The sequence below is a fragment of the Rhamphochromis longiceps genome, linkage group LG5 (assembly GCF_057381845.1).
Source record: "Rhamphochromis longiceps isolate RC_006_pf linkage group LG5, R_longiceps_female_GT1.1, whole genome shotgun sequence".
Classification (NCBI taxonomy): Eukaryota; Metazoa; Chordata; class Actinopteri; order Cichliformes; family Cichlidae; genus Rhamphochromis; species Rhamphochromis longiceps.
Window position 1 is genome coordinate 21,906,335 of NC_140561.1, and position 23,943 is coordinate 21,930,277.

The window sequence follows — 23,943 nt, forward strand, 5'->3', positions numbered from 1 at the left end:
AGAAGTTTTTAGTAGAAATGGACTTTTGGGGACATTTTCTTGCGTCTCATGCTGATGCAAAGGCAAAGCTGGAGACCCTAAAGGCTCATCACCAACCTTTTATTAAAAAAAGAAAGAAAAAAAAAAAAAGGGGGGAAGGGATAGCTCAGTAGGTAGAGTGGTGGCCCCATGATCGGAAGGTCGGGGGTTCAACTCCACTGAACGGCTACCCTGAGGGTACCCCTGAGCAAGGTACCGTCCCTACACACTGCTCCCCGGGCGCTGCATTGGTGGCTGCCCACTGCTTCACTAGGGAACTATTTCCCTATGGGGACTAACACATACACATACACATTATTATTATTATTATTATTATTATTATTATTATTACATTATCCAGTATTGAAAGTCTGTTTTTACAACTGATTGTTAAATATTCTTATTGGTTTTTAATGTAACACTTTTTTTCTTTCTTGCATTTGAGGACTTTTCTCAGGGAAAATTATAATTCAAATGTTTAATAAGCAGTGTTTTTCGGATATATTGAGTTTGTGCATTCATTTCAGAAGCAGCTGGAGCTCCAGACAGAAAGCAGGTAAAGAGCATTAGCACCATCTAGTGGGCTACAGCCTTGAGTTGTAATATTGAGAGACAAGTTTGGACAGTTACGGGTGACTCGTGACACAAAGCTCATACAGTACATGATAAGAAAACAAACAAAATTCATCCAGCTCCATTTAAAAGTCTTAACCTAGTCTCTCAGAAAAGTTTCCTAATATATTATAAATAATAAACAGATTAAAATATCTGAGTGATGAATCACCAATAACTGCAATCATACTTTCCATCAATTTTGTTTTTAGAATGATTATTTTAGCCTTTATTGGACAGAGGTCAGTCAAACCCAGGCCAATTGTGGTCACCTGTGCAAACAAATGATCTATAAAAACACCTTTTATGTCTGTTTTGTGGTAGTTAAATCTTAAGTTAACCTGCTTGTCATCAGACCATGGTTCACGACCAGATCAGGATATTTGGTGTTACCGTATATTTTTATTTCGGTATAAACTTGACTATGCGTCTGTTTTTAAATACATAAACACAAATCTGGCTTTTTTTTTTTGGTGTCTGTTGTTTTAAAACACAATCAAACATTTTTCTTGTGTGTGGTGATTTTATAGAAACAGACCTGAACTTTAAAGCATGAACTTAAAAACAAAAATGAAAGGAATGAATGACTGTGTTCCCAGCACTCAGTTTTTTCTGTCTGGCAGCTCATCTCTGAGAGCGGCCTAGCAATGACACCACTGTTAACCCTACAATCCAAAGGTTAGAAAAAACAAACACAGTTTTTAAAAAATGAAAAATGTACAGTTAAAAGGTTTACCAGTGAAATAGCAGCTCACATGTCTAGCTTAGCTTAGCATAAAAAGCAAAAATAAAACAACATGACTCCCAACAGGCCACATGAGGACCTGGGACTGTTGTGGAAGCCCTTTCTAATAAGGGTGCGGCCCTCCATGACAGTCCGAGCTCCTCATGTGGCCCTTTAGGAAAAACTAATCGCCCACCACTGCCATGGCTTTTCTCAGCTGCCTCTGGACTGCTGTGGGTGGAGGTTAAAGTCCCCACTAAACACTTAATATATAAAGTAAAACTATTGTTTTTACAATTTGTCATTTTAATGTTAGAAAAAACACGGAGATAACATCTGTTTCAATAATCACAGCTGTCAGGCTGAGCTTCATTACCATTTTTATCTAAAATAACCGTTTCCTGGCTGTGGCTCTGGATGACTCATTTTTCTAGCTCTTAAGACATAAAATCACGCGTTTCCAAATTCCAAAAAGATTCCAGTGATGTTCATTTATAAGAACACAACAACACTCTAATTTTTAAAGTTACAGTGTGTAAGTGTGATCAACTCTTTTTTTCTTTTTAGAGAATATAACCCATGCGTGACAGCTGCAAACAGCTGTACTGAAGGACTATCAAACTAACACATCTGAAACGCAGCGTTACCTGAACTGGCTCCAATAAATAGGCCAAAACGACGGGAATGGTAGAAAACAGTTTAATCAGTACAAACAGGAGCGGCAGAGTGAAAGACAATCCTCTGTTTGGACACCAGTGTTATAACACCATGACTGACGTGGTAGTGTTGGCATGAAATTTATACATTAAACTCATATGGTTGGTAAAAAATGGCTTCACATCAATCTCAGTAGTTACTCATATGAGACTTTTTTTTCTCTCAGATATCAAGAGTATTTCCTAAAACCAAGGTCTGAACGTGTGTACATATTTACTAACATTTAACAATATGTTCTCAATTCATTTACAGGCCACTCTGTACAGTAAAAATGAATTACAGCTCAAATTTGCATGTATTTAATTACTTTACAAAAGACACAAGCTTCGCTGCTAGTCTATAAAATACAGCTGTTTAGTCACTGAACTCAGATGTGTGCGTCCCTCGGATAAAACAATGAAAAATTCCCACGTCCGTAAAAAAAAAAAGATGTGCTCTCAGTGGCTTACAAAAAAAAGTGTATCAAAAGTCCTTTGAGTCTTTACTTTTTAAGCTCTGCACATACAGGTTTGTTCCCACCTGTGGCCTCTGGAAACACCCTTCAGTAATCAGTAGCTTACATGGAGAATCCAGGCAGATGCAGTCAGTCTTAGTGAGCAGCTCACGGTCCACGAACACGCAAAGAGCCTTTGAGGACGACCCGCACTCGAGCGTGTTGCGTCTCTTGGATATTTTCAGGCCTGTAAAACCTCAACAGCCTGAGTCTGAAGTCATCGAACGTCAGACGGGCAGAGACGGCAACAGCTCCAGTGACCAGAGAGACGGCACAAAACACAGCAGTAGATGAAAATGGAAAATTTCCCTGAATGTTTGCAAGTGTACAACTAAATGAGCCTGAAAGCATGACTTCTTTTTATTATCTGTCATCAAAACGATATAAAAATCCTGGAAAAATAAACAAAGTTGGAAAAAGAAATGGACCACCAGCCAATCAGGACAGTAAATCAAAAAAAAGTGCATTTCTTCAAGTATGTAAACAAAACCATTTCTGTAAAGGGAGAGTGAGGCTTGTTGTGTGAGGGTGCGGGCGGGGTGGTGGCGCAGGGACTCCTGAAATTTTGGCACACGTGTATGAACTCGCACGCACACATAAACTCCTTTAGATGACGAGAGGGGAAGGGGGAATTCCTTCTTTCCACAGTTTATCAAGGGGGAAATCCAGTGCTTCCTGTTTGCAGTCACTCTATGACCTGCAAAGACACACCCCTCCGTCAGCAAGGTCACATGGAGGTGTTGAGGTGGCTGCTGGGAAAACAGGGTGGGTACGATGAAGATGAATCAGAGGATGATGGGATGGAGAGACAAGTGTTGGAAACGAATGCAATAAATTAAAAAAAGGAAATAAAAATGACAATGAAACACACACACAGACAGATACACACACAGATGCACACACGGGCTGTGAGGGGTGACCGAAAAAATGATGATCCTGATTGTTTCTGAATGAGGATCAGAGCTTCATGGGATAAAACTAAAGAATAAAAATCTGAGATTTTTGGAAAGAGAAAAAGGGGGTAAAGAAGGCTAGTTAGTAAAGTGGAATTCACACTGCTGTGAATAATGACTGCATCTTTAAAGTACCTTTTAATGAATACAAAAGTGTTTACGTCTGAACCAGCCGCGGGCCACTGGTTTTATACAGTTTCATAGTAAAAGATTTCCTCTCTTCTTGCTGCATCTCCAGGTTTTTGTCTACATGATCACAAATAATTTCTGTGCCTTTTTTCAAATACTTTTAATGTGCAAATTTGACGATCTGTCTCAATCCTCTTTGCAATGAACCTTCTCCTAACTGAGAAGCTTTTCTAGCATCCGTCGGTATCAAATCTTTGGCCTGATTTGTTCTCCTACTAGAACAAGAGTAGGGTCACTTTTAATTTTTCTTAACAGCTGCTAAAAAAGACTTAATAAAATCCTATGGATACTGTCACTATGTTTACATTTATGGCACTAAAGCTTTCATTACCCTGTGAAAATCGTCACCTATCACTGCGTTTACAGTTAAACTGACTTCATGATCAGTGACACTGAGACGCCATTTAACAACCTTAAACTAGCAGTTTTATAAATGTGGTATTTTTGGCTTGTTGTTCCAGAAATCTCAAACTGTGTGTAAAAACCACACTTAAGAGTACTGTGTATGAGTCTTGAGCCCCACTGTTATTTCTGTATATGTTTTTAGACAATAGCTGCAGCGATTTATTGAAACACGCAAACATAAATGTAAATATAGCAAAAACAGAGTTTGTACAGCTTTTAACGTGTTTCGAAGTCAATATTTGCTACGATCTGCTTTATTCTTCAGTCTGAACTCTCTCTCTTCTGGCCATAATTAAGACCTCGAGAAAGTCTGCAGAACTCAAAGTAAAATATAAATGGGACTCAAGACATTTGCGCAGTATTATTCACATGTTGCACATGCACATGTTGTCTTTGCTTTATTCTGTACTAGTAAGATGTGTTTGCGTGAAACACTAAGCTGCCTTAAAACAATGACAGAAAGCTGCCGATGTCCAGAACAGAGAAAAGGAGTGATGGCAGTAAAACTCACATCTAAAATAGAAAAGTTCTAAACTGCTCCTTTAAACATGATGGCCACAGAAATTTATTACATATATGATATAGTGATTAATCCAAAAATATATTGATCTTTAAGGTTAGTGGCTATAGTGATAATATGTTAGACTTAAGTGAACTCTTTGAGCCCACACTGACTTTCACTGTGTACAGGATATCAGGAATGGTGCTGTCTTCCTTTGGTTTCACGTTAACATTTAAGCGGTTCGAGTGGAAACGACACAGACTACCAGGAATGAAAACGACCACTGATGGCAGCAAGACTCATAATTTGACAGACAGCTGAACGAAACACTGAACGACTCCAGCAACAAACAGCGGACACACACGTAGGCGACGACACTGATGCGTTTGCATGAGTGAGTTTCCCTTTTCTCAGAATCTGATGCTGGTTTTCATCTGTATCAACTTCCTGATACTCACTCTGATCCCGATGAGTCGCCGTCCACTGTCCCCGCCTTGATGCTCAGGGCGACCCCGTTCAGCTGGTCAGGCAAGCTGCGTTTAGCCGAGGCCGCTCGACTTTCACTAGAGGAAGATCCATGAGGGGACGCCGTACCCGGAGCGTTTTCGCACAGTTCATTGTTGATGCGGTTGAAGCTGTTCCTCTCCACGATGGGAGAGAGCTGCTTCTTCTTTAGGATCCCTGGACCGGGGTAAGATTTGGTTTAGCTTATTTATTTAATAATGGTCAAGCTAAAGCTCTGAGGTTTGGATGAGCTTACTTTTGTGAGGGTGGGCGCTGAAGTTCGGCAGACTAGGCAGCAGTACCGTCACGCTTTCCTTTGTTCTGTCGTCTGATAATAACCGGGGGTCGCGGACGATTGGCTCGTGATTGGCCAGCCCTTCCATCTTCGCTCTGTCTCCACCCGTGAGCTCGCTGTCACTCGCTGTGGCAGCGTACTCTCCGGGCCAGTACAGCTTATTCAGACCGTTGTCTGGAAAACAAAAACACACAGAGTGAGCTCAGCTCCTCTGATGGGTTGATGTTCCTGCTTTACAAACATGTATTCTTGGTCCTCGTAGGTGAACATACACAAATGTAAAGATCATGAAGTAAGAATCCAATTTTCTTATACTGGATTCTTATTATACATGTACACAAATACACACAAATTATACACTTTTCTTTCTGGAACAATGTCCTTTGGACAGATGAGAACGGAGTGGAGATGTTTGGTCATAATGCATATCACCATGTTTGAAATCCAAACACAGCAGATCAGCCCAAACACCTCAGACCAACTGTCAACCACGGTGGGGGGAGGGTGGTGATTTGGGCTTGTTTTTCACGCATGGGACCTGAGCAGTCACAGAGTTGCTCATGCATTCCTCTCCTCTGTCCGACGGCTAAAGCTCGACTGAACACGTGAACATGCAAAAGAACAACGCCAAGCAAAAAAGAAAATAAAGTAAGGTGTCGCACCGATTCAGACCTCAACGCCACTGAAATCCTGTGTGTGACCATAAGAGAGCTGTGTGTAAATGAATGCCAGCAAAGCTCAATGAATAGAAGCACCACGGTAAAGACGACTGAGGCAAAACTCCTCCACAATAATGTGAGACTGAACGTCACGCAGAAAACTATTACCTCAAGCTGCTGAATCGCGGCGTGCATTTCGCCTTAGGTAAATAAATACTGACCCATTGTGTCGTGTCATGGTTTTTTGATAATCGCAGCTTGTATCGACCTCATTTTAAGACCTGCTAAGGACTACGTAACTTTTTTATATTCCTTCTAAGACTTTAGAACAGGGGAGGTGGTACAGCCTGTCCTCCATCCTTACATAAGTGCACTTTCTTTTCACTCTGACTGTTTGACTGCTTTTCAGAAAGTAAACCATTTTGTGGTGTGACTTTAGTGTAAAGGCAATGCATGTGAACAGGTTCATGTGAGTACCTTGACTGAGTGGTTGGGGTCTCTTGGCGACATTGGATGCCAGATTTTCCCAGCATTCCTCTGCCGGGAGGGGGCCCTCCTCATCCTCGCTGTCAGAGGAGTGAGTGGAAGCGTAGGAGCCGCTCTGGTCGTCCTCCAGAGACAGGTCGCTGTCCGAGTCGCTGTCGTGATCTAAACATTGACGGGTTAGCGTCAGTGAAAAACAAATCCAGTGACTCCATCAGTGCAAAAGTGGGAAAGTGAAGAACAGATCTGAGGAAAATGAGCACGCTACCGTCCAAGTGCTCCTTAGTTTCATGGAAGAGCGACGTGTGGTCATTGAGAGCGATGTGTGCCTGACTGTTACTCAACCCGTCGTCACTGAGAAGATGGAAACAGTTCAGTTCACTTACTCAGTCCGTCACTCAGCACACTGATAGTAGTTTTTTATTAAGTGGTTTCCTCACCGGAGGACAAATGGCACGTAGCTCTGCTGGCTCTTCCCACTCTGCATGGTGCCGTTCAGCGACACGCTGGATTCGCCAAAGGGGAGGTGGTACAACCTCCCGTCCATGTAGTTCGTGTTGCATTTATAGCTCTGGAATTGGAGGCAAGAGGCAGGCAGAGAAACATGTTATAAAAATACGATGCAGAGTTATTTCAGATGTAAAGAACATAACAGGGAGTTTATTGTTCCTGCAATTTTTTTGTACAGATGCTAAGAAACAAACTTGGATCAGAGAGAAAAAACTTATTTTCTTGAAATTTATTCTCTAAATAATATTTTAACTGGTCTGTCATGTGAACTTGTCTCTGTTTAGTCATTTGAAGGATATATCACACTTTAAAAGACTCTAAGTGAAGACAACATTTTCACCCTTTCTCCAGTAAGCCACCGGATCTATCTCTAAATCTACAATTGAAGAAGGTCTGTCACGAATCGACTGTACAGCCACACTGGAGTATCTAAGAGAGGCCTGGCAAGAGGATCTCATGCAGAAATCACAGCTCCAGAGCATGTGCACACGTAATCAGTTCGTGCCAGATGTAACAGTTCAGGATACAGCACAGATCCCCCTTTCCAAACTCAGATCGTCTATTTCCTTCCTGATCAGTGCTCGCAAACACCGGCCTCTCTGTCTCTGTTTTTGGAATGATGAGCACAACATTATACTTACAAAAAACGTCATATTGAAACTGAGTTTCATCCTTCTGCCTGAAAATCAGTTTCAATATGACTGATTTTCAGGCACAAGCATAGGTCTTTTTGCTAAGAATATCCATTCAATGTCTGAGTGAGTATTTGTCTGTGGATTACATGCCACGCTCCAGTTTACCTGTTTGTTTACAGCAACAGTTTTACGGTGAGGTAGCGCTCTTTGGCACAGATGAATGAGATTTATTTTTCTTGTTTAGTAGAGTCAGTCATTTAGGGCGGAGAATAAATCCTCCTTTTTTATAAAATGTCAAAAAAAGCTCAAAGCTCAGTCTGTTGGGAACAGATGGTGCAGTATCAACGGCATAACTGATATCTGAGATAATTACAGATTTATTTCTTTAACAACAGCTGACGCCATATTTTAGTTGTTTTTTTTAAAGAAACTCCAAATATGACATCAGCCTAACTACGTATCCCAGAGGTGTCAAACCGAATGAAATATTTTCTCGCCGCTTATTGCGAGGGACTCACGGAGGCCTTGGATTTGATCATGTGATCGGGTCGCTTGCGGCTGCAGCAGTATTTCATAGCGTTCCTTGCTTCTTTATTGAAGACAATACGGAAGAAGAAAACAAAGGGACCCTGGAGTTGGACGACAGGAAAAGGTTAAAGGTTAGCAAAAAGGCACAACTGAGCCTTTCAAGCAGTTTCAGGGTGAACCGATGGGCTCACCTGCACACAGTTGAAACCAGCGAACAGGTAGTGGAAGATGATCATGTCGCTGTTGACGGAGAGCAGTGCGAGAAAACACGTGACTGAAACCAGGAAGAGGACACAGCCTGCGGTCTTCAGGCCAGAGCTGCAGCGAGAGGAAGCACAAAGAGGAGTTGGCGAGGAAGGACTTCTGGAGTGACCAGTGACCTGACTCGGAAACCAACAACAAGAATTCAATGCAACACACGGAAAAACAGAGCAGCACATGGATCTGAGGATAAAACAGCAACAAAAACAGCAACGATAAGCATGCCGAAGCTGTGTGCCTGAGATGACCATATTCTCTCTATGACATCATACAGATCCAAGAGTAGAAAAAAACTGTCTGAAACTGAGTGCTTAGAGTGGCCTGGGTCAGGGGATTATTGCAGAAAATAAAAAAAAAAAGAACATGCACAGACAGCAGCTCCCGAAGAGCAAGGGCTAGACTAAAGATTTGATGTTTTATGATGTTTATATTACAACATGCTGATGTCAGCCTCGTTTCTTTTCTTTTTGGAAATACCCAATAATGACATCTGCACTGGTTTCATAGTCCCTGGGTCCCCGACCCTGGTTCAGCTGGATGTTTCTTCCTGTCAAAAGGGAGTTTTTCCTCTCACTGTCGCCAAGTGCTTGCTGATTGTTGGGATTTTCCCTCTACTACTTGTTGGGTAATTTTCCTTAAATTTACAGAGGCTTGAGGTGACTGGCATTGTGAACTGGTGCTGTATAAATAAAACTGAATTGAATTGTGTTGCTAAACAGTGACTGCCTATGTACAAAAATTTTCCTGTCTAAACATCCTCTAATCAGGTAGGAAGTAAACGGCGCTGGTGTTGAATGACAGGCCGGGACACTCACACACGAGACTCTTTCTTCTCGATGCTGTGGTGTCTCAGCGAGCAGGAGGCTCTGGACGACAGGATGTACAGAAAGATGTTCATCTGTGGATACACAACACACCAGTATGTCACTACTGGCAACACAGCAGGAGTTTGTGACAAAACTAAAGTAAAGTGAAGGTCTGCAGTGCAGCATGTTAGAAGCATAAACAATAATTAATGTAGCGTGAAAATGCTATGCACGCTGCTGAGGTGACAGCTTTACCTCCGTGTCTTTATATCTTTTAGTAAAACTACAAGATATTCATGTGCGATTGGATGGATGGATGCAGGTACTCACCGACACCACTATGGCGATGGGTCCTGCAAAGCTCCAGATCAGGGTATCGTACATAGATAACCAACAGAAATCAGGGTTTCCATAGCCTTCGGGGTCCAAACCCACCGCCAAACCTGGAGTTGACCCCAGAAAAAATAGACAGTGTGAAAAGTTTGTTTAATTTTTGTCTTGATTCACTCTTTACTGAAACTATTTTTATCTCCAGAGGATGATGTCACAGTGAAAGTTACTAAAGCTGAATAAATAATGACTTCTCATAGTGTGGCTGGGTATATAGACACGTTCTGTGGGTTTATAATCTGTACAGGAACTAACTGAATTGGCTATTCAACGAAACTAATTTAACTGTAAGACTGTTGATAATGACCAACTTGTACATCTGATATTCAGACCCCCGGTTTGATCCTGGGAAGAAACACAAATCTCTTTAGTTGTTGTGGTCCTGGGTCAGGTTTGTCGCATTAAGTTAGTTAAACTTCTGCGATATTGATCTGGTCAGTTAAGTAGCAGAGGGTTGTTTCAGTTTCAGCTGCTTTGGTTTTAATGAAGTGAATAACAGGTGGACAGATTGATATCCCTGAAGTTTAACTGACTTTGTGTTATACTGTGATGATCGAGTGTTCCCTTCTTTCTTTAGCAGTGTACATTTATAGAAAATCCTTCTGCAAAATAAAAATGTTGGGAAAAGCTAAAAGATTTAAAAAATGACTTGATTCAAAGAAATGTTGGATGGATCAGTGTGGAAAGACTTTAAAAATAGCCAACAGCTGACGGCCAGTAATAATAATATAATTGTGATTATCTAAAAAAATCTGATCAAGAAAGGTGACCCTGTAAAAAAACACCTTCCTCAAACCTTTTGCGATGTCTTCAGCTCACAAAGCAGATATAATGAAAAAGATCATTCAAAGATAATTCAAATTGGTTTGTTATTTTTATTATCCACTCAGCTTTATTTTAAAAAATTAATTTGCTTTTAACGTCTTTGTGATTGTGTTTGAGACGTGTCTGATTCTTTTCCTCATTTCTGCTCCCGCTGTCACGAAAGACGTTATAAAGGTTTAAGATCCTCGTTATTCCACTCAACACACAAGCTGGGTGGAGTGGTTTTCCTTTGTCGAGTGGGTTTTTAATTCGAGGTTCACACCTGTGATGAAGGCAGGAACTCCCCAGCCAATCAGGTAGTAGAATCTCATGGGTCCATAATTGATGTCTCTGACTTCGCTGATCATGCGGTAAACATGCAGCCCCTCCAGGAAGAGCCAGGAGAAAGTGCAGAGGTAGAAGAAATGCAGCAGGATGGCGATGACTGTGCACACAAACTGCAGAGCGAATACAGAATGATTAAAACTTTGGGAGCTCTCAGAGCCGGAGGGAAGAGGCGAGAGACGAGAACCAAAGCGCTCACCGGGTTGTCGGCCTGGTTGATGCCAAGGATGAAGATGAGCTCTGAGAGGAAGAGAGCGGTGGCTCCATTGTTGATTATGCTCGTCTTGTTGCACTGCATGGCTCTCAGGCAGAGCAGGAAGATCGCGGTGAGGAAGAGGAAGCCCAGCGTCACGCCGGCTGTGCTCCACGTCAGGATTTTGATGGGCAGGATCTCTCCGTTCTGGTGCGTTTAGAATGAGAAAATGCGACGTTACAGTGAGGAGCAACTCTGATTCTGATCACATGAGAAGTGTGAGTGTCACTCGCCTCCCTCCTGGAGATATCCATGAGAACCGCGAAACTCGTCATGTGGTAACACTGGCAGCTGATGTGGGTGCTGTTTCTGAAAACCACCTCGCAGCCTTTCGCCGACCAGCCGCCGCGACCAGCTCTGACAGACAAACACAAACGTGAGCACAGCACAACCTCGCCCGGGCGCCCCCATTCACTTACAGCTGCACTCACAGTATGGTGTGGTTCCAAAAGACACAGATGGGTTTGGAGCGCTCCTCGGTGGCGACCAACCGGAACTGCACGGTGATGGGTTTGTCCAGCGCGTGCTGCAGCAGCGCGTCGTTGTCGTGCACAGTGATGCTGACCACCGGGGTGTTGATGACGGGACGCTTTGGGACACTGAGGCAAAAATACACGAAAGAAGAAATAATTTCTTTTTTCTCTCCTCAGGAAAGGAAATGAAAACGACTAAAAGCAGCAGCAGATTAGCCTCTTTATACTTTCTACACTCTGAAAAAAGTCAGAATAAGTTTTATTACCGCAGACTTCTCTTATCTGGATCGTAGCTCTCGGGCAGCAGTGAGGCCAGGCTGTGAAAGATGATCACGCTGGCGACGGCGTCCTGCTGGCTGTCATCGGGGTGGCGTTTCTTCCTGCTGGCCGAGCGGTTCCTCAGCGAGGACTCTGGGAAGACGTCCAGGTGTCTGTGGCCCTTCGTTTCCACAGGTGGTTGGAAGACGGAGTCTGGGAGGGTGACAGCCGTCTCCAGATCCGCAGGACGAGGGCCCCTCAGGGACTGATAGCGCGGCAGTTTGGCGCCGGCGAAATTCATCTTTTTCAAACGGTCCACGGAGATGACTGCAAAAACCAGCACACGGGGAAGGTCAGAGAACGCTGCTTCAAAACGGGCTTCGCCGTTTTTAAGTTCCAACAGTTAATCTGAGAGAAACGAATCTGATAACTTTCTCATTTTAGATTAAAAAAAAAAAGAGGACGTCTGAATTTAGGGCTTTTGTTCAGTTCATTTTAATTTCCTCACATTTTATAAACCATGCGATTTATCTGTGAAATAAGAAGTTTAATGGAAATAAAAGGACATAATCTGCTAAAACCTGCGACACAGAAGAAGGCGAAGGATGCTTTCCCTGTGACTGAACTGATATTGTTCAAAATCTTTATAGAAAAATCATCAACACAGCCTGTTTTTAATCTGTAAGTATGAGAACCATACTAAGTGTTTGTTTTTAAAAATAAAGTTTGACCTTATTTTATTAAAACAGAAAACGGAGCCTAACAGGAAATAAATATTCCCAGTTTTTACTGTCATTTTTACCTCCACGTACCTATTTTGTTGTCATGTGGCGGTTCTTTTTTCTGCACACAATAACTGCTAGCTTTTCCACGCTTGAGTCACATGCACAACTTTTTTCTTGCTCTTATTTGCTTTTTAGACTCTTGAATAAATCCCGTGTATCGTTTTCGTCCACGCAGCAAACTGATCAGGTATTGAACTCAACCTTTATTTGATCTCGACTACACATGAATGCTGTGATTGGGGTTTGCACCACTGCCGGTTTCTTCATGGCAAATTCTGCTTTAACAGCTGTGACGTGCACGTTAAACGGTCTTTACTGTGCCTGATACGAACTCTTACACAGATAGCTCAGAAAACCTCACAGCATGCGAGTGGGGAGTCATGTGTGAAGCATTTCCAGCAGTTAAAGGTGTTTGAAGTGCTCCTGTTGCGTGCAGCATGTGTCCTGATCACGGCAATGGCATTATTATTTATATAGCAAATTTCATTACGTGTAAACTCAATGTGCTTAACATAACAGACAAAAACATGCACACAGTGATTAAATGTAAGCTGGGGAGAGTAAAAAGGGTTCGAGTTTGTTCTTGAATGTAGACGCAGCTGTGACTGACCTCAGGTCAGCGAGCAGCTTGTTGCAAAGAACAGAAGCACAGTAACTGAAACCCTGACCACGTTTAGATCAAATTCTGGGAACATTTAAAAGAGTTGCTCTCATTGACCTGAGAGATATAGCAGGGAGGGGTGCTAAACATAAGGCCCCGGGGCCAAAATCAGCCTACAAAAGACTCCAATCTGGCCCACTTGACAGCTTTGGAACAAGTGAACGAGGGCATAGATTTTGGACTTTTAACTATATTTTCATTACTTTTTCCTGCTTTGACCTCCCTACAGCCATTCAACCATTCCTATTACATCAAACTAACGGACATCTACTATAAGAACTACTATAAAAATGTGTCCACAACAATTAAAAACATTTCATTGTGAAATAACAAAAACTTCCTGTTTTATACTTACAGGACATTCTGGGCAGTGAGCAACCAGGACCTTTTCTGTAATGTTTCCACATTTTTTCTTACAATTTATGATTTCTTTTATTTACTACTGCTGTTTTTATTTGTTATACAGGAAAACTGAGATGCACTGTTGATCTCAGTAAGTGTGCACTTCTTTATATCGATAGAAAGAGGCCCACGATGTACAGTGAGTCTGATATCCCTGTAGCAGGGTTATGGCGACTGAGCGAGTCACAGACGTACTGGGGGGGTCAAACCATTGGTGGCTTTATAAACTAATAGAAGGATTTTAAAGGTAATTCTGTGTTTAACTGGGCATGAATGAAGTGACTTCAGTACTGGGGTAGTATTAGTCTGATGATCTGAACAGTCCTGCAAATACAGCACTACAGTAATCTAACCTGATTGATATGAAAGCATGGACTAATATCTCACAGATTAAGATTGAGATAAGAATTTTCTTTTAATATATTCTTTGATATATTTTTTAAGTGGAGTTCATTTGTGATGACAGCTGTGACAGATAAGCTGAAAACTTAGGGCACTAAATATTGCAAACCTATGTTTGGTGTGACAATGGTGAAGGGGCTGAGGTAAGTCTTCCTCATGTTCTGCGCCAGTGTGTTTGCGTATTCCTCGTAGTGGCGCAGGAGCGCCGCCGTGCCACCCTCCGTGTGCTGGATCAGCTCCCAGTGCTGCCGTGTGTCTGGAGACAGGATGGCGCTGCCCACTCGGACCAGATTCTGTCAGAGAACAGCGAGAGTTCAGTGTGACAGGATGTCAGAGCAGAGAGTGAAATGAAGTGTGATGTACTCCCTGCAGATACAACATGACAGGCTGTGATGTCCAGCCAGGCAGGACTGGCCTCCTGTTTCCAGTTTTGTGTACTGAAACAGCCACAACAGAGCTCTGTTCTTGCTCTCCGTCTGTACGAGTGTTAGAAGTGACGTGGTTGTTCACCTCTGTGAAGTGGACGTCCTGTGTGGCGGTGAGGTTGAAGCCCTGCTGGCTGCTTTCATGTCGCAGCAGACTCTGCGTGAGCCGGTAGGCCACTTTCACGTCGCTGCCGTAGAACTTCTCCGTGTGCAGCGTGGCGTTGGCCAACATCGCCGCCATCTGCTGAATGCGCCCAGACTCGAGGAGCGAGGCGTTACGGAAAAACTTTTCAGACTGAAGAAGAAAATAAATAAATCAATTTTCACAAGAAAAGAAATCCCAAAGACAAGTGTTAGTAACACAGAGATGAGATTTAAAGTGTAAATGTCTGCAGGTCAGACGAGATTAAAACTGAAGCAACGCCTTTGTTGCCATGCATGCTTCATTACTAGTGCCCGAGATGAGGTGGAGTGCCTGTCTCACTGGTGCAGATATAACAAGTCGACAAAAGAACTGATCACATGACTTCAAGAAGAGAAAAATATGAACATTAAGCCTTTAATTATCAGTGGGACGTGTGGAGAGGGTCACAGACTTCTCCTGGGGCGTAAACACCACAGAGGTGGTTAAAATAATAAAGAGATTCACTTGAATTCGACTGAATTCAATTTTATTCCAAGTCCAGAGAAGTGGAAGTGTTGCATCAGGAATCGAACATAAAATCTGCACCAAATCAAATAGTGGATCTGCCCACTGGGGTGAGCGATTAGGAAATAAGTGGCTGAATGTACATTCATTGATTTTTCCCAGAGGATGAATCCGAGGTTTTAATGATCCTTTGATCTTTTCCTGTATTTTGTGACGTGTCATTGCAGCACTTATCAGTTATCCCAGGAAGTAACTGACTTTTCCTGTAGCACCCCTGGGAAGTAGATTGTGAACACTCCTGCTCTCAGAAGCATCAACCATACTGACTTCAGCAATCGCCTGATTTATCCTTTAGTGAGATTTTGTGTGAAACATTTTGAGAAACATTAAACAGACCATCATGAAATCCGGTCCAGCCTCCGATGGGATTAATCACATTAGCTTTGATTTATAACCAAACACCTGCAGCCTCAGCTGGACTTTATTAAGTGCCGTTAATCTGCACAACACATACGCACATATTTAACAGTGTACCTAACGAAGAACAGTTTTTTGGGACTATCACTTTAAGCCAGTGATGCTCAGAGCAGCACCGCAGAGCAGCAGAATGAAAACATTGTATTTCTCCTCACAAATGAGGATGATGTTGTAGAAACTGGAAACTGACTTTAAAATTTAAAATAGTGACAGAGAGAAGCTACACACCAAAGCTTTTAGCTTGCTGAAGGTAACGGAGGTGCAGTTGAAGAGATTAGGAGGCAGCCAGCCCTTATGCTCGTCACAGTGTCGAATCGCTGTGCCTGGGAAGGAGGAGAGGGAGCGTTATCGCATGAGGAAAAGGCTGCAGCTGAGAGAGAGCTTGAGGCAAGTTTCATATAGTGCCATTATTATATGGTAATTTGATGAGCTGCCAAAAAAACATCATACCGAGAGTTCCTTTGGGACAGGGAACTGCTGCAGGGAGACCAAACTTAGTCCTGGGCCACCATATCCCAGCCTCGATGGCCTGAGGGCAGCTGTCATATATTACTAAGAGAGATGGAACAGGAAGGAGATGATGAGGATAAAATTAGAACAATATCTAATGTATTTGTACCTATAATGAAAAAAAAGGGACTTGATGCAAAGCTGTAATTAATGTGTTCTGACCTTCACAGCCGTTAGGGGTAACCTCAGCAAACGGGTTGTCACAGCGGTCGCACTGACGTCCGATGACGCCGGGTTTGCACTGACACTGGCCGCTCTCTCGGTCACACGCTCTGGAGAAAGAGCCGACCGGGTAGCAGTCACACAGCAGGCAGGTGTCGCTGTCTTCAGGCCGGTAATGATTGTCCTGCAAATGAGAATTCTTCCTTAGCGCCACGGCAAGCTCAAACCACACGCTCAAAAGCATCTGACTGCCAGCAGACAAGTTGTTCTCCCACCTGGATTTTTTCTAGCCAGAGAAAAAGGTGGAAAACGACGCTACAAACCTTCAGCACACAAAATAAATCTTTAATTGTCCCTCAGCGCAGTGCAATGCAAAGCAAACATAGCTGTAAAAATGGATCAGCGCTGAATGTTGGAAGATGTATAACGACTGTTTATGAAAACAGCTTCTTCCTTAATATTAAGCCAGTCTGCAACACGTGTCGTAGAAGTGTGCAAGAAACCAAGTTTGGACACAGATTCAGAGGTTTCACATGTTCCTGTGAGGGCCACATTTGTGCAGCTCTTTCTTCATTTCTCAGGAAAGAGTTCCCATAAAGCAGCAGACGTCTGATGGATGTCTACAGATTTCTAATGTGTGTTTAGAAAGCATAATTATAGGTGTACAATAATGTGCTTTAACTATGTAAAGCTCAAAGCTTGCAAAATAAAGTTTAAACTGTGGGTTATTTTTCAATTTGCACACAGTATAAAAACTGCAGCAAGATTTTAGGAGTCACTTGAGAAAGGATCATGCTGAAAACAAAATTCATCAGTTTAGACTTGAGAAAAAGAATTGCTGATGCTCAAAAAGCAGCAGATGGCTATACAAAGTTATCACAGTGATTCCAAGTGTCAAGAACTGGAGTGAGAAGTATCATCAAGATCAAGAAAGAGAGCTAAAGAGCACAGAACGAGTCTGGCAGAGGAAGGAAGGGAAATACTTCAAAGACTCTGGAAAGAAAACTAGTGAGAGATGAGTCTAAAAAACTGGAACAACTGCCAAGACAGTGAGTCCAAGTTGGGAATTATAGTGTTAAAGCAGACTCACTAGAACCCTGCAGGAGTGAACTGAACGTATCAGACCAAGAAAAACTCCACTTCTGCAGAAAAGACATCTTCAAGTCAGACTGAAGTAATGAGAATATAACATGAAACTAGAGCTCCTTGACCACAGAGACGCTGCTTATGTTTGGCAAAAGAAGGGAGAGGCGTACAACCCAAAGATCAACGTCCCCACAGTGAAACACGGTGGAGGGCGTATCATGCTGTGGGGATACTTCAGTGCATTTGGAACCTGGAGGGTGAATCATGAAGGAAAGATGATTTGTGAAGGTTTGGGGTCTGGGTCGTCATGATGTCTTGCAACGTGACAAAGACTGCTGGTGAAGAACTACCATCAGAAGACCAAAGTGAGCATTACTCATTGGCCTGCACAAAGACCTGATTTTAATCTAACTGAAAATCTGTGGGTTAACTGAAGAAGACCATCAAATCTGGAAGAGATTGAGAAGAGGCTGAGAGATTTGCTAACGAAGAATGGGCTGGGATTGTGTGAAAGTTGTTAAAAAATGCACATCTTGTATTTATTTGAGTGGACATGATGTGCGCTTTATTACAGATGAATGCATCGGGGATGCTAGCTCACCTTGCAGCGACACTCTCCGCTCGTCTTGTTGCAATCAGAATCAAAACCCTTGTCTGTCTGACAGTTGCAGGGGCCGCAGGTCTTGTGACCCCACCAGCCTCTGGGACACGGCAGGTCGGTCCTGTGGACACAGACATTACAGGTCAGTTGTCCTGTCTGTAGTGCAGGAGGAAGAACACTGCAGTGTTTTACATAAATGTGGAAGGCTATACTTTTTCTCGCAGTAATTGCCAAAGTAGTTGTTGGGACAGTCACAGGTGTAACCCCGAGAGGAGCTCGGCTTCCTGGTGCACGCTGACTCGTGTTCACAGGGGTTCAGCGAGCACACGTCAGTGCAGTTGGAGCCATAATAACCTGCAAAAAAATAAAGCAGGTGGGGACTTTTAGTAAATTGCAGTCGCTCATGGTAAAAACAATAAACAACAATTTTAAAAAATGATTATTCATTTGAACTAAAGATGAAAGACAGAAACAGAATGATAAAAAGGCAAAAACATGTTACGTTCGTGGGTTTGTGATCATGTGACGAGACTGACCATTGATGCACTTGCAAGAGTGGCTGTCCCAGTCGTCGCTGCAGTAGCTGTTTGACGGACAGGGATTGGAGCTGCAGGGATCGGGCACGCTGCAGCCCTGCTCCACGTTCACTTTCCTCGCCTGAGAGAGACTCACAGCTCCGCCAACACGCAGACCCTGCAGGGAAACAACCATACATTCAAGCAAAGGGGTGAAGCACAATGTCTTTAAACTACACAAACAGCTGTTCAGACAAATTCAAATAAAGCTTAATTTGAACCAAAACTTTAAAACATCAAACTGAACTGCTCGCCTTCACGATCACAAACGCAGACATGAATGTGGTCTGCAGAGAGGACAAACCTGTATGCAGCCGCGGAAGCCATGCTGAATTTTCCCATCAGGCTTTGCCAAACCACCTACGCTCACAGTCTTCAATTTGGAGTCCTGCAGCTTTCCATCCACATCCATGCTGGCCTGAAAAGGAACACGGCAGTGACTTCATGGCTAAAAGCTACAAGAGTTTCATTTATAATCGCAGCTAGAATTTAATAACTCACCAGGTAGAGTCCGTGATCTAAAGATAAAACAGCCTTATGGTAGCTTGCCGCTCCCCCTGTTATGCTGATATCCAGCTGCAGATGATGCCAGTCTCCGTCGTTCACCAGCACCTCCTCCACACGGGAGAGAGTGGAGTCTTCCCCCCTGTGCAGCCCCATCAACACACTCCCACCACGCAGCTACAAAGACGACAGCAGGAGGGAGACGGACACAGGATGAAAAACTGACCGCAAAGAAACTGCACTGCAGAAGAGAACAACCTTTGAACAGCCTCCAGTTCAAAAGATCATCCCTTGTGTTGCAGCACATCATAGGTGTGCAGGGCTGGAAATAGACTGAGTTATGTAACATCAAAGAGGCGCCAGTCGAGACAAGCTCAAAAAAAAAAGAACTAAAGTTAGAATAAAGTTGAAAATGTCCCGTGTTTTGGGACATGTTTTCTCTTAACATCAGAGACTGCAAGCTTCTTTGCAACCCATCATCACCCCAGCTCCTCCTCTCCTATTAAATCGCATATCTGCTTCGGTCCTGACAGGAAGTGCGTTTCGGATATGTGGCTCTCACCTGCAGTGTGAGGTTGTGCTGCAGGCCAGAGGAGATGTGAAGCAGCGTGCTGCTGGCTTGGCGTGTGCGGAACATGAGCTCCACATGCCAGGGGACGGAGGCCGCCACCGTGGCGAGGTTATTCCACTGCAACAGGCTGTTACCCAGGAAACGCAGTGGGTTGGCCATAACTACAGAAAAAGAGGGCAGAGACGAAAACGGATGACAAAAATCACATGACATACTTCATGGTAAAGAGAGCGAGTGGCTGAAAGGCAGAAGGGGTGATGCTGAAAATGAGGAGGGAGAATTTCACAGTAGCTGACAGAGGGAGCCATTACTGTCAGAAAGGAAGCTCTCTGCTGCTTTTCTTCAGATTTTAGCCAAAACTGACTGAACAACCGTCACTCTTTGAGGTAAGAAAAGAGACGTAAGAGACCTTACTCTACAGATCTGCTTTCTGAAGTGCAGCTTTTTAGAAATTCTAGAAATGCTTCCATGGAACAGATAAGATGACTCTGAAGTTATCTCTTTTCAACTCTGATTACATTTTTTGCTTTTTTGATCATTTTCTTTTTTTCATTTCAAATTCCAACACGCACTGAATGAGAAGTTTCCTCGGTCCCTTTAGACGCTGAGAAAAGTGACACAGAAGGACACTCTGCTTTATGTGGAGCAGTTTCCTCGTCATTAAGCTGTCTCTGCGTGAAGTGAAGTAAAGCACCTGAGTCACCCAGGCCCTGAGGATTGATTATCGACGACAAATAAACCTGACACACTGTGGCTGCATGAGTGAGATGCAGAGAGAGAATCTCCAGTTAGATTTCAATCATTTAGATTCAAAGTAATATAAAAAAAACCTTCATTGAACACCTGGTTACCTTTGGCAGTCGTCATTTATGAATCCATATTTTGTGCATCGAGCTGAAAGCTAAGAAATATATTTTTCTATTGATTTTTTCTGGTAAATGTCAGAGAATAATGTCAGAGAATAATGAAAAACGGATGAAAGTGACGGATAGCTTCACAAATCTCAAGGCACTAAAAACTCCTTTATTTAAAGTATGCTAAAATTTCACATTATTACACTAAAGTCGGCCCCACTTCCACACTCTCATCCTCACTTTTCCTTCACACGTGTCTGTTCTTCACAGCACACCTGTCAGCGCAACTCAGGAACTCCTCACTTGTTCTGCATGAAAGAACCAATAAATAACCCCACCCAACTTCTTGTTAAAACAAAGGTGTTTTTTGAACATTTTTTTTTCCTGCCGTCTCTTCTAAAGCTCGTTTCTCTTCGGCTGTCTCTTCTCAAATTCCTTTAAACCATAAATCAGCGCAGACGACAGCTGTAGGAGATCGAGTGAAACATAAAGAGACGCTGGACAGAAATATAAGCTACATACTGTATATATCTTCAAAGGTTAAAAAACATTAGTATTAAACTGGTTCAACATCATGTAAACCAGAGAAAATTCAACATCAAGCAGATTACATTTAAAGTTCGGTCCTAAATCGGGCGTTTAAGCTGCTGTAATGAGATCACTTCACCCAGAAAGCAGCTATCAGTGTGCAGTAAAACACTCCAGACTGCTCAGGCTTTTTTCTTTGTTTGTTGGCTTTTTCGGGCATTAGCTGCCGCCTCCACACTCACCTACAAGTTCACAGACCTCCATCACAGCTGCAGACAAATTCATATCTACTATTATCTTATGTCTGAGTGTCTCCCCCTCCCTGATGCCTCGCTCTTTTCCACTTGACTCACTCACCTCTTTCGCAGTTTCGTCCTCCAAACCCAAGTGGGCAATCACAGCTGAAGGAGCCCCACAGGTTCACACAGGTTCCTCCATTCAGGCACGGGTTATTGTTGCAGAAGTGTCTCTTGGCAGAGCATCCTTGAAGGGCAGGAAAATAAGAGGGTAATCCACCCGTTTGATCTATCCTAGCTCATTATTTCATCAGTAGAAAAGAGTCAGATGGTAATAAACTATTCATAGCAGGTACAACAATCATTTCCCACTGACTCTACCTTCCCCGCTGCTCTCATTATAGTCACTGCTGTTTCCTCTGCCAGCTTTTCCTCACTTGGCTGATCTAACAGTGTGCACTGTTTGACTGCAAAGCTTAGCCAGGTTTAAGAGCTGAACTAAAGGACAGCGAGCTTAAAAACAATGCATACCTGGCAGAGTTCCATTGTTAGCGATGAAGCTGGCCATGTCTATGTGCTGGTTGTCAATACGCAGGTTCTTCATGCAGCCCACAAACTGCTGATTACGAACAGGAAAATCTTCTGGAAGTTTAGGGACTCCTCCGAGGAGCAAGGGGCCCGTCAGATCCAGAGACCTGACGACACAGAACCGTGAACATACATGCACCCAGAGCATCACTCTGCCTAAACCAAAACACATCATCAACAGTAATGTGGGGGGTATGGGGAGAGAGGTGGTGAAATATTTATTACAGGCACGGTCTTGCTGTGTTATTTTCCCTTGGGAGATAAAAAAGGAAAAAAAAGGATAAATATTGCAGTAAATGGAGAAACCAAAGCTTAGCTAACACCCCGCAGATGTGGAACCTCATTTCAAAACAAGTTTACTCGAACTACTGAGGTGAAGGCAAAGATAGTAATAAAGTAAATGGCTGAGATCAATACAGAAGTAAAGAGAGACTACACAAAGCAAAGGAAAAGAGGGTTAGTTACGGTTTATCTCTCGATCTCAACAGAACAGCTCTTTTCTCTGGTGTATCTGTTGCAAACTTACTTTTTGGACCCTGATTGGCTGCCCTGAGCAGAGCACGTGTAGTTTCCAATCATGTGCCCAAACCTCAGGGCCACAGAGGTGTCGCAGTTGTCCACCGTCACTACGACGACCTTCTGGTCTGAGGGGCCCTGCGGGAGGCCGGCCTGGTTTAAGATTGGCTGTAGAACGAAACAAACTTGTGATAAATTATGGGGCACTTTCTCCATAAGGTGGGGAGCACCGAAAATTGCTGCTTCTGGTTTTTCTCCTATCTTGCCAACTGAGGATTTAACTAAGAATTTCACATTTTCATCCATGTTCACAGGGATTTGGAATTTTGCCATTTTTGTATTGCATGTCAGATATAAATGAGAATTACTGACAAAATCATGAACCACAGAAAAGGAAAAAAACAGTATTACCATGTTGCTATTTTTGATAGGTTGAGGTATTTTTGATCACTCAGCATTCATAAATAGCCTCAGAAATGTGTTATTATGAAAATACTTCATTATTGAACTTTTTGTTCTGTTTTATTCATCTTTTAGCAAATGGAGCACAATAATGAAGTATTTTCATAATAATCAGAATCTGATTCTGATTCTGATTATTATGAAAATACTTCATTATTGTGCTCCATTTGCTAAAAGATGAATAAAACAGAACAAAAAGTTCTGCGTGTCTCATCCGGAGCTAAGCTGTTTGTAGCTTTATGAGCCAGATTAAAGATTCAAGCTTTGAAAGTGGAAAACAACAGGCAAATAAATGATCTTTGGCATTGCACTCAGTTCAGTTCCCGTTCAGCATCAGCTCGCTGCCGTCGAGCATTTTAATAATTCAGATCATAGCAGCTCGAGGTAAAGGCAACGGCTGGCAAGCAAACACACATGCATGCATGCATGCACACACACATGCGGGAGATGGGCTTGCTCTCCGCAGGACATCGCCCGGTCGACAAAGGATCTTTTCATTGTCTGAGAAATCAATAGGGGGGGGGGGGGGAGTAAGAAAAGGAGGAGGAGGGCTGGAGAGAGAGAATTATGATGCTGTCAATAAAGGTTGCGACCTCTTTTCAAACCGCCCAGTTTCTCCGGGGTCACGTCAAGCTCCTAATAACCCTAAGTGTAGGTTCAAGCTGGTGTCACGAGCTGAGAGCAGAGCAGTGACCACCCTCACGCACAGCTGACCAGTTCAGTTTGGCCGTCTGCAGGCGAGGACGGGCCGCTGAGCCGTCAGCTGGTCAGACAGGATTTAGCAGGAATTATCTAGTCTCATGTGCAGCGATAGTAAGAAAAAACTGGCTCATTGTTGATGGCTTCGAAACACACATTAGGTTTCTGTTTTCGCTGTCTGAAAAACGGATTCCTCCATGAGGTTAAATTAAAACACATCCCCTCTGGATGAGCCTCAGGAATGATAATTTCCTGACTGTTATGACTTCCTTTGTCGCTGACGTCTGATCTCTTAATTTAAAAGCTCTGATGAAAGACACCCAGCGAGAGATATGCTGCAGATTTTCAGCAGCTCAATCCTAGCAAGACTATTAAGAAAAAAAAAATACAGTATAGAAAGTATGAAGTAATGACAGATAATTTTAGCTGAAGG

General features: G+C 43.0%; 1 protein-coding gene across 3 annotated transcripts in view; it reads right to left on the reverse strand.

Annotated features, from left to right (window-relative positions):
• Positions 1 to 2,551: 2,551 nt before the first annotated feature.
• celsr2 (cadherin, EGF LAG seven-pass G-type receptor 2) overlaps positions 2,552 to 23,943 on the reverse strand; it is a 74,378-nt gene continuing 52,986 nt past the window's right edge. Inside the window, exons 6-34 of one of the 3 annotated variants that reach the window (XM_085406602.1) lie at positions 22,360 to 22,517; positions 21,777 to 21,940; positions 21,367 to 21,492; positions 19,619 to 19,788; positions 19,054 to 19,233; positions 18,857 to 18,970; positions 18,514 to 18,670; positions 18,190 to 18,331; positions 17,978 to 18,098; positions 16,291 to 16,474; positions 16,069 to 16,170; positions 15,847 to 15,941; positions 14,578 to 14,787; positions 14,177 to 14,360; positions 11,826 to 12,144; positions 11,518 to 11,685; positions 11,320 to 11,443; positions 11,033 to 11,233; positions 10,772 to 10,946; positions 9,625 to 9,737; positions 9,304 to 9,386; positions 8,419 to 8,545; positions 8,218 to 8,328; positions 6,995 to 7,125; positions 6,823 to 6,908; positions 6,549 to 6,719; positions 5,374 to 5,586; positions 5,072 to 5,294; positions 2,552 to 3,261 (exon numbers count right to left, since the gene is read on the reverse strand). In XM_085406602.1, the coding sequence (XP_085262728.1) occupies positions 3,255 to 3,261; positions 5,072 to 5,294; positions 5,374 to 5,586; positions 6,549 to 6,719; positions 6,823 to 6,908; positions 6,995 to 7,125; positions 8,218 to 8,328; positions 8,419 to 8,545; positions 9,304 to 9,386; positions 9,625 to 9,737; positions 10,772 to 10,946; positions 11,033 to 11,233; positions 11,320 to 11,443; positions 11,518 to 11,685; positions 11,826 to 12,144; positions 14,177 to 14,360; positions 14,578 to 14,787; positions 15,847 to 15,941; positions 16,069 to 16,170; positions 16,291 to 16,474; positions 17,978 to 18,098; positions 18,190 to 18,331; positions 18,514 to 18,670; positions 18,857 to 18,970; positions 19,054 to 19,233; positions 19,619 to 19,788; positions 21,367 to 21,492; positions 21,777 to 21,940; positions 22,360 to 22,517 (4,359 nt within the window). In that variant the 3' untranslated portion in view covers positions 2,552 to 3,254. Of the gene's footprint in view, positions 3,317 to 5,071; positions 5,295 to 5,373; positions 5,587 to 6,548; positions 6,720 to 6,822; positions 6,909 to 6,994; positions 7,126 to 8,217; positions 8,329 to 8,418; positions 8,546 to 9,303; positions 9,387 to 9,624; positions 9,738 to 10,771; positions 10,947 to 11,032; positions 11,234 to 11,319; positions 11,444 to 11,517; positions 11,686 to 11,825; positions 12,145 to 14,176; positions 14,361 to 14,577; positions 14,788 to 15,846; positions 15,942 to 16,068; positions 16,171 to 16,290; positions 16,475 to 17,977; positions 18,099 to 18,189; positions 18,332 to 18,513; positions 18,671 to 18,856; positions 18,971 to 19,053; positions 19,234 to 19,618; positions 19,789 to 21,366; positions 21,493 to 21,776; positions 21,941 to 22,359; positions 22,518 to 23,943 lie in introns of all 3 variants that reach the window. The other 2 variants (XM_085406601.1, XM_085406600.1) reach the window with 2 other exon arrangements.